The 13,999-nt window shown below is 52.8% G+C and overlaps 3 protein-coding genes across 3 annotated transcripts; 2 read left to right on the forward strand and 1 right to left on the reverse strand.

Annotated features, from left to right (window-relative positions):
• Positions 1-1,639: 1,639 nt before the first annotated feature.
• On the forward strand, positions 1,640-5,596 carry DSM5745_00432 (putative SH3 domain protein (Cyk3); the record flags this gene model as incomplete). Its single annotated transcript, XM_026742448.1, has 1 exon — positions 1,640-5,596. One exon carries the CDS (start codon positions 1,640-1,642, stop codon positions 5,594-5,596), a length of 3,957 nt encoding a protein of 1,318 aa, XP_026608293.1.
• Positions 5,597-6,528: 932 nt separating this feature from the next.
• DSM5745_00433 (uncharacterized protein) lies at positions 6,529-7,770 on the forward strand (the record flags this gene model as incomplete). The annotated part of the gene is made up of 1 exon (XM_026742449.1): positions 6,529-7,770. The coding sequence occupies one exon, from the start codon at positions 6,529-6,531 to the stop codon at positions 7,768-7,770; it is 1,242 nt and encodes a 413-aa protein (XP_026608294.1).
• A 558-nt stretch (positions 7,771-8,328) lies between these two features.
• On the reverse strand, positions 8,329-13,684 carry DSM5745_00434 (putative PHD transcription factor (Rum1); the record flags this gene model as incomplete). Its single annotated transcript, XM_026742450.1, has 4 exons — positions 8,329-12,093; positions 12,148-12,242; positions 12,297-13,212; positions 13,319-13,684. 4 exons carry the CDS (start codon positions 13,682-13,684, stop codon positions 8,329-8,331), a joined length of 5,142 nt encoding a protein of 1,713 aa, XP_026608295.1.
• Between the last annotated feature and the right edge of the window lie 315 nt (positions 13,685-13,999).

A 13,999-nucleotide genomic window follows, 5' to 3' on the forward strand; every position in this document is an offset into this window, starting at 1 on the left:
GCTGTAACTCTGCAAGCCATCAAAGGTGTTGGCGTAGAAGGCGTCTACACCAGAACAATTATGACATTGGATTGTCGCAAGTAGAATGGCGCTCTTCGCTCATAGTCGGCCACACAACACGGATCTCACAATGTCATGACTATGGAAAGGATGCTAAAAAAAAGGCCCACGCTGAAGTAGTCAGGATTGGGCATTACTGCTTCAGCGGATTTGGTTTCCGCTCGCCCTGCACTTGTGCTAAGTCAGTCTCATACTGCTTCCGTTTTCGGCCCTCGTAGCCGTCAGGAAAAATTGGCCTCCAACAAGCAGTGCGGTGATGCCAGTTTGCGCAGAATTTGTCGAAGAGTCAAACAGAGAAACAGGCTTATTTAAAGGCTTCGATTCTTTAAGAGGTCATGAGCGCAGATCTCTAGGCAACTTTAATTGCTGAGCCAAAGCCAGCACAGTCCTCCAGAGGGAAGATCATCTTGAAATATGCTGTCAGAACATAATCGAGGACGATATAATTGGCTTGAAGTAAGCCGCGTAAGGAAGAATGTTCCGACCAGCCGCTGCTATGTTTGTTGTTGCTTGGTATGCGACCTTTCCCAGACGGGTGGTTAATCAGTCTTTGGCCCTTTGCAGGCTCTGTCCCTGGTTAAAAGCGACAACGATCTCTCGAAATTTGAGATACTGCATGAGTGTGACGGTGGCTTCCGGAAGTGATCGCTGGCGTTCAGGTGGAATGCTGCCACCGAACTATGTATCCGGAGATTCAGAAGTTGGGGATGAGCGATAGTCTGCCCGAATCTGTAAGAAAGCTCATCAGTATTCCGTAGATAGCTGTATGAGTAGATCAAGTCTATCTTGAGCTGCTCAGTCTGGATAGTCCACTAGATTGCGGACCTGACCACGGGTACTTTGCGCGGGATCGGAGGGGAACCATGGATCTGCTAGTAGCAACTAGTAGGACATGAGTGGGTAGCTAGCGTCAATGGCCCACTGCGTTAAGGGGTTTGTATCAGAGATCAATGACAGGCTTCAGATGCGAACGGGAGACTAAGAGCAGAGCATAAAATCGATCAAGGAAAGAAGAAGAGGTCTGAGATGGATGGGAGCCAAGAGATGAGCAGTGAGAAGGCGAGCAGACGCGAGGATAAGCTTATCGATAGCAATCCACGCTAGGCCGGATCGAGCGACCACGTAAACACGGGCCTCAGCTCCGCCCAGCGACAAGCAGCGAGTCAACAAGCAGCAAAACAACTTCGGGCGTCACCGTCTGTTGTTCCTCCATCTCTCAGCTAAGCTCCTGTCGCGCTCTGTCCCTTCCTCCTTTCTCCTGCTCTCTCTTTCCTCCTTTCCCTCTGTCCCTTTCCCTTCTCTTTCTCCTCGACCGGCAACAGGGCGGGTCCTGTTAGGCACGATCTCTCTCCGCCCCGTTTCCCAGCCACTCCCTTGGGCTCCTCCGTACCATGCTGGTATCCCTGCGCGTGTTCCTTTGAGCCCTTCCTTTGCTTACCGCGCTTCTTCAGAGTAACGAACTCTATCAAACGACGCCCTGTCAGCGCAATTGAGTGGTCCGCCAACCGCCCTTTCACTTCCGTCAATCATCGTGGGCGCGGAGACCTATCGCGGGCGCTTGAGACCTTAGCTCGCCGTCATGGCGGCCCCCGCACCCCAGCTTCCGACCCGGTTTCCCTGCTGGTGTCGGGCAATATATTCGTGGGGAGGAGAAGCGAAAAGCGACCTGGGTTTTATAGAGGGTGATCTGATCGAATGTCTGAATGCGGGGGATGGTCAATGGTGGATGGGTCGACTGCGGAGAGACCGGCGCATGGTTGGATTGTTTCCTTCCAATTTTGTCCAGCTTCTAGGGGAGGATTTTGTACCAGTCACCCGGGCGACTAGTCCCATGCTCCCAGCCGCTGCGTCTCCGATCACAAACCCGACGTCGGCTCCGAAGAAACAAAAGACAGTCTTCAGAAAACCGTTTCAAGCCCATAAGGAAGCTCTCGCGCCATCTGGCTCTGGAGGCAGCCCGTCTTCAACGTCACCAAGTGGAAGCACGATTCCTCAAACACCTCCGCGCGATGGCACAGTTTCCCGGAGAACGAAGGCAGGTCGCACGCCAACTAGAGCGGCCAGGCAACAGAGCTCCTTGTCTCGGCCCCTGTCGATATCCCGGCCGCCGTCTCGAGGAGTGTCACCGCACCCGCCCCAAGAGCCAGCGTCTCAACAGTATAACAGCCTTCATCGCTCTCGTTCCCGCCCTCCGTCCCGTGCAATATCTCCCCGGCCTCAGCGTCCTGAAGCCTTGCATCATTCACCTCTATTGCCTCCCTCGGTTCCGATGTATAACCATAGCCAAATGTCGCATTCGTCGGCGCGTGCAGTATCCCCCCGGCCTCAGCCTCCTGATATTGGTCGTCACTCGCCTTTAATATCTTCATCGGTTCCCATGTACAGTCATGTCCAAGAGTCACATCCGTGGTCTCGCTCAGTATCTCCTCGACCTCAGCTTCCCGAGATCGCACATCACTCGCCTCTATCTCCTTCGGTTCCTATGCACCATCAGATGCAATTGTCACATCAGTCATCCCGAGAGATCTCCCCTCTACAACTCGCAGAGCGCGAAGACTCCCCGCCACCACCGCCGCCTCCTCCTCACAGAGTTGCAGTCCAACGTCAGCCTTCCCCCATGAGTGTACCGCGTCAATTGGAAATGAACAACCACTATGTTGCCTTTGCGCGAACCCCATCACCAGCTGGCCATTCGGATGCGAATGGGCAGACACCGTCACCATTACGAGACGCAATGGAGGACGTAATGACGTCGCTCGAGGATATGGGAATATCACGAGGCTCGCGTTCTCCATCTCCCCAGCCGGAGTTCAACAATCCCTGGTCACCGGCAGCCTTCGAATCGTTGCGTGATAGCCGGCGGCCCCAAAGAAGCAATCGACCTTTGACGTCTTTGGGATTTGAAGGCGAGAAGGAGTACTATAATAATGATACTACTCATAGAAACAGCGTCTACACGCACGATCCGTTTATCGAGGGCCCTCCGCAAATCAATAATTACGTGCAACGGATGGAAAGTCGACTCCGACAGATGCAGGAACAGGGCCGTCGAGCGTCCGAAGATATACAGCCTCCAGTCGGCAACGATGAGGATGAAGAGGACATGCCCCCTCCGCCACCGCCAAGGCACGGGGGATATCACGGACGGAACAATTCTATACCCACTCATTTACCCTCGTTACGAAGCAGACGGTCAGGAAATGATCTCAGGAATGATATGTTGAATCGGAGCTACACCAAGTCGTCGAGTACGACGAATTCTTCAAGTGGCGTACAAAGTAACATCACCAATCAAACTTCCAGCACTGACGGAACCAGCCAAAGCCTGATGAGCGGAGCTTCCGCCGGAGGTTTTAGCGCAACAAGTGCTGGAAGTTACGCCAGGAGAGGTAATGGGGCAGGCGAAAGGCCAAGTACCGCAGTAGACACGGTCCGATCCAGAGGGTTCAGCGATCTTGCGCGAATGTCACGTCCCGAATCGCCCATGAGCGGTGTATCCTATCACTCTAGTCATAACACTTCCCGGCAGGGCGCCTCTTCTGCGATTCCTTGGTCAGCCTCGGCTCCCGCACCGGAGGAGCCAAACAGCGTGTTTGGAGGGCTGGCAACCCCGAAGGCGAAGAAGCAAGGGTTTTTCAAGAAGATACTGGAATCAGCGAAGACTGGGGCTGCGAATGCTAGAAGCAGCATTGCCGTAGGGCATAGCGGAGGACCCTATTCTCCGACTAAAGGGAGGGCGATCTCACCAATCCCATCCTCACCCTCGATGCGAGACGCCGCCGCCCGCGAAATGGGAATGAGCAGTAACTCCATAGACTGGGTACAGGTGCGGCGCGATGTAAATCGTGCAACGTCTCCCAGTCGGAACGAGAAGGTTGAGAGAGCAGAGAGGTGTCAGATGATGGACCATCCTGTGATCTACGCAGTTGAAGAACTACATGAGACCGCAGAAGGGGGTGAGAGCATCGATGGCTTGCCCATCGGCGAGCCTCTCGATTTTGGTAACGTCAATCTTACCCTTGTCGACAAGAGCGCGCGCTTCGTCAATAGTCTTCCCCCAATGACTAATCCGATGAGTCTTGCTCAAGGATATGTCTGTCGCCCTTATAAGAGTGACGTGCAGAGGCTGCGCGCTATCTTCACCTGGGTGAGCGAAAAGATTGCATGGGACGAGCCAATAGAAGATATGGAGATCGATCTAAAGCGTGTGCTACAAACCAAGAGAGGCTGCGCCCAGGAGGTCGCCTACCTGGTTCGAGAGATGTGTGCTGCGGTTGGTTTACATGCCGAGGCAATTGAGGGGTTCCTCAAACCCCCTGGCGAAGTTTTTGATTTGGATAGTCTTTCGCGCCCAAACCATTGGTGGAATGCTGTGCTTGTCGACGGCGAATGGCGCTTTATGGACTGCTCAATCGCGAGTCCAACAAATCCTTTCCGAAATCAGTTTGTGACTACGAATACGACAGCGGCCGAGTCTTGGTACTTCCTCGCTCGACCCCTCGAGTTCTGCTATACACATGTGCCGCTTGAGCCTGAGGGACAACACATTTGTCCTCCGATCTCCCCGGATGTCCTTCTCGCACTCCCTACCGTATGTCCAACATATTTCAAGATGGGCCTACAAATTCCAGACTACGACACCAGCGTCTTTCGTCTGGAAGGACTGGAAGTCCTTCAAGTTCGTATCTTGGTTCCAGCGGACGTGGAATGCGCTGCAGAGGTTGAGGCGCCGGCATTTGCTCGCGATGCCGATGGGGACTTCTTTGAAAGCGGGGAGATTGTGCGAAAACGAGCACTCGTTCAACCAGAATGGGTCAGTGGCCAGAAACGCATTACCGTCAAAGCCGTCTTGCCCGGCGACGAAGGACAAGGAATGGTCAAGGTCTATGCCGGCCGAAAGGGGCTCATGCACTCCAGTCGAGACATACCTCATCCACTTGCCTTTGCACTTCCAATCATCCACACTGGAGAAAATCCTCCTTATGAGTTTGTCCTTCGCCATCCAACTCCTCACGCGCAGCGTCACGACTTGTACATTATCCAGCCCCAGTGTTCCAAACTGGCCGTCAACAACACATTCGTGTTTTCCGTCCGCCAACATCCTTCTTCACCGGCGCCTCAGCCGGCTAGTACTGAGAATAGCTTCAGCGGACGCATCTCGCCGTCGGTCTTCTCCAGACCTGCAAGCGCGCTCAGCATGATCTCGAGCTCTGCGGGAGGGTCGACTGTATCGACAGTCTCTAATGAATTCTCCGCCTCAACCTCAGCCATCTCCTCCACGCGCTCCAACTCTGGGCGTGAAAAGCCTGCCAAGCTAGCGATTCAGTCACCTTCTGGCAAGATCTTACGGCTCACCCGTAAAGCCGACCATATGATCAGCAGCCCAAAGACTTCAGACTCGCCAAGTGAATGTACCGCCGATGGCAGCGTATGGGAGACGGTCATCAAGATCGGTGAGCGCGGTCCCTGGCGAGGACTCGTTCTAGCGGACCGTGTCGCACGCTGGTGTGTCTTTTGCGAATGGGAATGTTTCTAATATCTTCGCATCTATCTTGCATCGGTCCCGGACTTTGAATTTGCATCTACATTGCATAAAATCATGGATACCCAGCGTGACGCCGGAGGACCTCTTTCACTACTTTATCGCATGACAATTGCATTGCATTGCATCTAACGGTGGGCATGGGATATCTAGGCATCTGGGTACTGCTTCTACTACTACCATCTACATGGCTGGAGTTCTTGGACATTTTGCTCATTGCGACGGTGTTTCCATATTCATGTCTTTTTCTTTACTTTTCGCATCTGGATCGGGTTGTCTCGCCCTTGTAGCCATCTGGTGCTTGGCCCGCCTCATCCTTGCTACATTAGATTCCTTTGGCTGCTATCGACAGATTTCAGCTCTCTCTCTTACCCTTTCTATTTCACCTCTTGTTCGAGTATTTCCTTCTTCATGTTACGCTGTCTAAGCTGGGGTCAGGCGAGGCACCCGTAGCTCAAGATGTACTCATACTCAGTCAGCGAGTCAAATATACCAATACCTCTAGTATCACGTGCAGATGACGTCGAACGTGGAGAATAAATCCGTCAGAATGGACCCTGGTGGCCACCGCATCCCAGACCGCCTTATACTACCATCGCTCTATCCCAATTAGGAAGGAGCTCCGCGCATCCATTCCATCCTGTATGATCCCATTCCCTCGACGAGGCCCTTTTGCTTTATAGATCCATAGAAAGCCTGCCTTGGCTTGAATTGATCATTCTGTCTCTCTCCCAGTTGTGAGAGAGTATGTGCAGGAATCCGGACCTAAGGATCCCTGCCTCCACGAATAGAACGACGTACAGCGCCCCACTGACGTAGATACAGACCTCATTCGTACCCCTGGACCTATTTATGAGCGTACCTGTTTCGCCCAGTACATAAACAAAGCAGCCAGCCATACATATCCAAACAATCAAGGCCTCAAAATGTCACCGAGGCTCACCATCCCGGACCCCTTCGCCTCCATCCCGCGGGTAAACCTGCTATACCCATTCTCGTCTCCAATCCACCCCCTGCAGAACCTATCGAAGTTAGCCACAGGCTCAGCAGCAAAAGGAAAAGGTAATGTCCGCGTATCCCTCTACTCAAAGCGCGAAGACCACTCCTCCCCGCTCGCATGCGCGGGGAACAAGTACCGCAAGCTCGAGTACATTATCCCGGACATCCTTTCTTCTAGCCCACGCTTCGGCGCTGGCGTTGCGGCGGACTCCCCTGTACCATTGGACGGGAGAAAGAAGGTGACGACCCTTGTCACGGAGGGCGCGATACAGAGTAACCACACGGTACAAGTTGCGTCCGTGGCATCGAAGCTCGGGCTTGAGTCCGTGGTGCTTTTGCACAAGGGTACGGGTGGTGGATTATCCAGTGCACAAGATAAAGACGCCTTCCTGAGGACGGGCAATGTGCAGGTTGTCAAATTGCTCGGTGCGGATGTAAGGATGTTTGAGAAGCCGGTCGCACCGAAGACGCAGGATGATCTCGTTGAAGAGGTTCTGGAGGATCTGAGGGCTTCGGGGAAAGTTCCCTACTGGATTCCATCGGGGGCGAGTCTGCATCCGTTGGGTGGATTAGGGTATGCACGGTGTGCGTTTGAGATTGCGGAGCAGGAGAGGGAGGTCCTGGGGCATCCTGGCGGCAATGGTATAGAGCAGCCGCGGTTCGATTATATCTTCGTTGCGTGTGGGAGTGGGAGTACGCTTGGTGGGTTGATTGCGGGCTTCAAACTGGCCGAGAGATCCCAGTCGCAACAGCGAACTCGGAGACCGCGCAAAGTCATTGGGATCCTCACATCGCCTACAATGCGAAAGCCGTACCACGAAGAGCGCATACTGCGCTTCGCGCGACGCGCAGGCGAGATGATTGGCTTGGATCCCCAGGCTGATATCACGATGGATGATGTTATACTGGATGACCGATTCGCAGGGGAGAGATATGGTGTGCTAGACGCGCGGACGAAGGAGACGCTCTCTCTAGTAGCCGAAAAGGAAGAGGTCATGCTTGATCCTGTGTATACGGCAAAGGTGGCGAGGGGGATGATGCATTGGGCTACTGGGGATGAGATAGAGAAGGAGCTAGCCAATCCTCCTACTAATGGAGACCAACAGGTCAATGTCCTGTTCATCCACACAGGTGGGCAGTCTGCCTTGGGTGCGTACGCGGACATATAGAGCATATAGCACGAAAGTGGTCGAAGTCGAATCGAATTGAATCTATGGATTGTTTAAACATACAATTGTAGTGGGAAAGGAAAGAAACGACTACTCGTACATTGTATCAATGAAGAAAAAAGAGGGGGAAATCTCAGAGCCCTCAAGCTGCAGCACGGCGCAGTAGTATAGCACCGGTCCATGCGCATTTCCAGTCAGATCAGAAAGCAGAACGCAGGTGATAAAAACAAGACATCCGTCCATCCGATCCTTGATACACCGAACGATCACGAAACCACACCTTCAAAGCAGAAATGTTTTAGGAAGAGGAAGAGAAACCCAGACACCACAAAGAAAGCTAAAAATGGCAAATTGAGAGAGAAGAAGAGGCATATCAGTCACATCAGACATTAAAGAATCATACATCGCAGCGGTATAAGCCAGGCCGCGCAGCGCTAATGAACCACACAGTATCCGAAGTACAGTGAGTAGAGAAGGAGGATCAATCGCGAAATTGTGGGTGAGAACAGAGCGGTAGGGCAGATGTTAAAGAACACAATGTAAATAAGAAGGTGGATGCTAAGCAGCTGCAGTAGCTCCGGCTCCATTGACTTCGTGCGGCTTGTCTTCAACCTCCCCATCAGGAACAGGCACGGAGTTTTCCCGGTCGTTGCCGACGTCAAGTAATTCCAGCGCTTCATTAGCGTGGGTGTTTTCCATGGGTTCGGGGTATTGCTCAGCCAGGTCAGCATCCTGGTTGGTGAGATCGGCGAACACGTCGTCCAAATTCCGAGGACTACTACCGAACGGATTTGAATGGTCGACGACGTCCATACCAGGTGGACCACCTGGAGCAGTCCGCGAGTAACGGGGCGGGCTAAACAGAGAGGCAGGACCTTGAGGGGTGGGAGATCTCGGAGGGAACGAAGCGGTATCAGCAGAAACATGAGGCAGGAAGGCCGAAGACTCAGGTGCGAATGCCGACGCCGTGTCAGTTGCAGGAAGTGAATAACTTGCAGAAAACGGGTAAGGGGCGCTCTGTGTATCGTTTGGCGCTAACGTGGGCACCATGCGGGGGTCTGCATTATCACTATCGCCAGGGTTATGAGATGATGGCTGCAGGTTCGGAGGACGGCCAGCTTGGGCATCAATGGACTTGCGCTTTGCTGGGTTTGGCTGCTTGGGGCGCAGATGCGGGGGAAGCTCTTCTGGGCTTTGTATACCCATTCGAGCCATTAACTTCTGCTGCTTTGTTGGCCGAGGCTTCCTGGTCGACAAAGATTGCTCTAGAATTGGCGGAGGCTCCGGCGCGACCGGTTGCCACTTGTGAATCTCTTGTCGGAATAGGTTGGTTTCATATGCAAGAAGAACTTCGGCACCTTCGATCTTGCGCAGATAGAAGACCAAAGTAGGGACCTCTTCGGTCGTAGTGCACGCTGTGTTGGTGTAGCGCTGCAGGAACTCACGGAAGGATGTCGCCTGGTTTATGATATTCTCCAGGATTTGTTCTTCATCCGGCTGGAAAGGAAGCCCAGAAATCTCGGCTTGCCATTCTTGAAGATCTTCAAGCTTCGGGCGAGCAGCATCTCGGGGAATTTTTTGCCTCCAGTCACAGATAGGGCAGGTGTACTTGTCACACTCTTTGACTTTGCCACGAGCAATTTTGAGGCATTTTCCGTGGTACCATTCTCCGCAAATCTCGCATTCAATCATCATTCCAGCTTCGGAATGTCTGCAGATGCAAAAAGCGTCACGCTTCGCCGTTGACTGTCCATAATAATGATGTTGCTCTCCTTGGCCATCAGGGCTATTGTCCCTCGATGCTGGCTCGACAGGCGGGCGGAAGCGATCTTCCAAGTCGAAGCAATAGAAGTTCCGCTTTTCGACATACTCCATATGTGATTTGAGGATATGCAGAGGCGCGTTGGCCTTTCCGAACAGCTTCTTCCCCTTCCGCATCCAATCTTCGTGGCGTCTCTGCTCTCGCTCCAGGTCGACCGCGCCGGTAGGCCGACTATTCAACTCTACCACAGACTCCATTAACTCGCGCACTTCCTTGTAATTCGGCCGATTCTTGTAATTCGGGTCTTTGCTTCTCTCGTACAAGCTCTGTATCCGTCTCTGGGCTTCACGTTGTTTAATCAATATTGCATCTACCGCGGCGAGTGTCTCTGGGGAGACCGGAACCCGGGTCGCCTGCGTAGATAAAGCCTCCAACTGTTGGTAGTGGACGGCCTCGACCGACATCAATTCCTTTGCTTTCGCTTCCCATGCCTCGCCATGACGACACAGCTCCTTGAAATGCGAGAGATGCTCATTTGTCTCCGAAAGTCCCAGTTGTTCACCAGCCAGAATAAGCTCCTGACAGTCCTTGAGAGTCAAATATTGACCACGTTTGTGTCCAGCGTCCTCGTTCCACTTCATTTGTCTGACAATATGTTCTAAATCCTCCACCTCGGGTATCTCCACGTTGAGATTCCGCGAGTTTTCCACGAGTTCTTCAACTTCCTGTACTGACCGGATATGCGGGTTCGCGAGCGCAGCCTTAACGTCATTGCGGAATTTATCGATCTCGCGGGTTTTCTCTTCCAGAGCCGCCATCTGTGGACAGTCGAATGACAGTTTATCAGCCTCTGTAAGAAGGGCGTAGATGTTCTCTACTCTGCGGACTTCACGATCACGTTCTTCCAGCTGCGAGGCCTTGGAAGTAGTCTTGCGCCAGGCCTTCTCGTTCTTCCTTCGGTTCTGCTGCTTCCGCGTAATGTAGTTGGTTGCTTCCTCAACCCATTTATCGCAGCGCTGAACGAAGGCCGCAAGATCTTGAAGACCAGGTAAATGGTATGGGATTTTCTCACCTTCATTAAGCAGGTTATGAAGGACCTTCAATTGGGGCTTCGGCTCATCCTCGAGAATATTGTCGAGTTTTTGTCCCCACGCTTCTGGAATCCTGGCGCGCTCCTGGACCTTCAAGACCATTTCTTTTAATTCAGTATCGCTGACTCGGTAGCGGAGTGTGTGATCGGGGCCCAGTAGCTTCTGTGACAACGGCTCTCCACAGCAATCATGTGCATCCAGGTGTATCAAACACAATGCTTTGCCGGACTTGTGGCAATGGAATTGTGTCAGAAAGATGTAAGACTTGCAATAATGGCATTGGTATTCTTCCTCCGGGATGTCTTTATCCTCGACCAAGAACCGTAGCCGGCAGTCACCGGCAACAGCCGAGCCATCGGAGAATAAAGCACAGGTGTGCGGCGTTGCCTCCCGGTGCCGCGTAGCGAATGATGCTCGTTCGGCTACCTCACGAGAGCACGTCCTTTGAAGTGCTGGGGCAAGCCATTTGGCAGTGGATATTGATGTGTCCCGGGCAGCGGCCGTGAAAAGTAACTCGTCATGGGAGAAACACGGGTGTCTACGGAAGGCCTGAAGACGCTCAACGCCTGAGGCACCAAAGGGTTCCCAGTCCACGGGCGCAAAGTTGACAGCCTCATTGAAGTTGAAGCCATGGTTAAATCCAGCGTGGTATGCCTGCGGGAACGTAATAACAAATTGACCGGCCCGTTGGTCAAGCGCATAGACATTGACCCCGGCTTTCCGCAACTGATCCGGAGGCATGAGAGTAACAAGCTGAAATAATAAATCAGGTTGCCCTTCGAAGAGTTCAGGAACAGCGTGTCGCATTGCTTCTTCGAATGCTTCGGCGTCGGCTCCTGGAATTCCATACCAGGTCTTCGTGGCTCCGAAATGCTGATAGTTCGCTGAGTACGCGTAGTGGTCCTCATTGTGCCAGCAAAAGGTAGAAAAACACATGCCAACATAAACCCACGGAACTGTCATGCCTGAGATATCAGACTTGATATGGCGAAACAGAGACTCTCCGTGAAATGGAAGATTATTCAGGTTCCAGGGGTCTTTCGAGTACGAATCGAGCGGGTTCCTCTCGACCGTGGGGAAGCCACTGCCGTGAGTAGTCGAATGAATATCCGCACCATATTCAACCTCGACTGTCTCCGTCAGGCTTTCAACCAGTCTCCAAAATTCGCGCTCAACATCATCTTCAGACTCCCGTCGATGAGTGTTAAGAACGGGATCGAAAGGCATTTTGGAGGCGAAATAATTCTTCTTGAAGTTGTTGGCCTTCTCCTGGAATTGCTTCAAAGAGTAAACACCGCCTTCCTCAAAGCCAAACTCTCCTGTTCCAACCAAACACTTGGGGCAGTGCCAATCGAACTCGGGGATATGGTGCAGAGGAGGGTCTAAGCAATATCTGTGAAAACCTTGATCGCAGCTGTCGCACACCAGGATCGAGGACTGATCTTCGGACTTTCCACAAGTCTCACATTTCTAACTGAATGTCAGCATTTTGCTCACCCAACGCATACCTCTATTAGAACATACATCACCAAATTTCCGTGTGTCACTCTTTCTCGAGCGTGAAGGCGCGGGACGAAGAAGAGTCATTTGGGACCCTGCTACGATCGGCAGAGGTGTATCTAGAGCAAAAGCCATCAGAGATTGATTCTTGAATCATCATTATCATCACGTACCTTTTTTCAGCCTCTTACTCCTTCGCCCGTTGGCATCCAGTTCTCCTGCGTCCGCTTGGGACCCACTCTCGGTGCTAATAGCGCGCTTAACTGAGCCATGACCGTTCGAAAACGGTGTTAAGTCTGTTGCGTATTCAGAGACACTCTTCGGCGTAGCGATTTCCAATTCGGGATCCCTTTTCAATGGCGGGGCGCTGTTTACTGCAATGAACGAGGGTGATCGGTTTACAGCAGTAAAACCGCCAGTATTTACAGCCGTAAACCCAGATGCAATTGGTCGCGGTGGTGTAGGTTCTACCGGTGGCGTGGGATTTTTTGCGGGAGTCGCCGAGGCATCTTGGGGGCCGTTTTGCGAGGCTGTGGTAGAAAGATTCATCTGGCCATGGGGTGTCACGGAACATGTGTCGCCCTCGAGAGGTGTGGGGTTCTTAGGCATAGGCGAATGGTTGGGCGAAGGGGTATAAGGACCGCCATGCTCTATTTCCAGCTGCTGTTGTACTCCGGGTTTCGCCACGCGCAAATACTCCTCGTAGGGTTGGAGCCATCTCTGGTATGAGTTTTTGAGGGAAGTTGAGAGAGACGACATGATCTTGCCGCTATATCCGAGGTCGCGACCGATCTCAGCCCATTTCTTCATCTTGCAGACCTGCTCGAAACCGCCGCGGACTTCTACGGCCTTTTTCAATCGAAACAAATCCAAGGGGCGTTTATCGACGCTTGGGAAACGATTCAAATTTGTGCCATGCTGTTTGTGAAACTTGGCGAGTTGGTCGAGATAGTTCAAGTTCGCACGTGTTCCTGAGTCTGGGTTAGAACTGAGCTCCGGAGTACCACCGGCAGCCAACAGCGCTGAACGCGGGGGCATACCTCCTTCGACCGAATTAAGTTCTTGTCGGCGGGTCTTAAAATGGAATCTCTGTAAGAATGCGGCGGTTAGCACATAATTCAAGCTGTCCTGCATCGCAAGGGATAGAAGGTTCCCAGCAGCAGCAAGAAGAGAGAATGTGCTGCGACGGCCATACCTCCGTATCAATAGCAAATGTCGGTTGCCAATTCTCGGGCGGAATAATTCTGCAGATGCCATATTTCTTTCCTTCCGGCGCGATTTTGCGAATGTAGGCCTCGGGGTCTCGAAATTCATCCTCGGTTGGGCGGAACGTAGGTGCCTCTTGAAGGCCGTGAGGACGGACTCGACTCGTCGGCTCGCGGGGTGCGCTGGGTTGTCCTCGTCTCTCGACTGTCGATAAATCGAGGGGTGCAGAACGCCGACTGCTTAACGGTACATTGTGAGAATGGGACGGATGGGTGCTTGAGGAACGGGCGGGTTGACGGCTCGCTGGCGGCTGCGCGCCTGTCGAGATCCCTCCCGTTGCGGCCGGAGCCACCATGTCTTAGGCGCAATAGTAGGACGGATCGAGGTCAGAACGTGGTGTGCGCGTAAGTTTATTGCAAACGGAAGGAGGCTAGGGCCCTATGCGAAAAGCCCATGGGAGAGACTCTGGCGGGCAGTAACACAAGTGAGAGAAGCCCCCAAACGGAATTGGAGAAGCGAGCGATGTGTATTGAGTGGAAGGTCCGGGGAAATGAGAAAATGTAAAAAGAGAGGGAGGGGAGGTGGAGAGTTAGTGGAGGAATGGAGAGGTGATAAAAGCGAGGCCCATGGAGAGATCCAGAGCACGGATGTTTGAGGGAAGACCGAGAGA

This window comes from Aspergillus mulundensis, assembly GCF_003369625.1.
Source record: "Aspergillus mulundensis strain DSM 5745 chromosome Unknown scaffold_0, whole genome shotgun sequence".
NCBI lineage: Eukaryota > Fungi > Ascomycota > Eurotiomycetes > Eurotiales > Aspergillaceae > Aspergillus > Aspergillus mulundensis.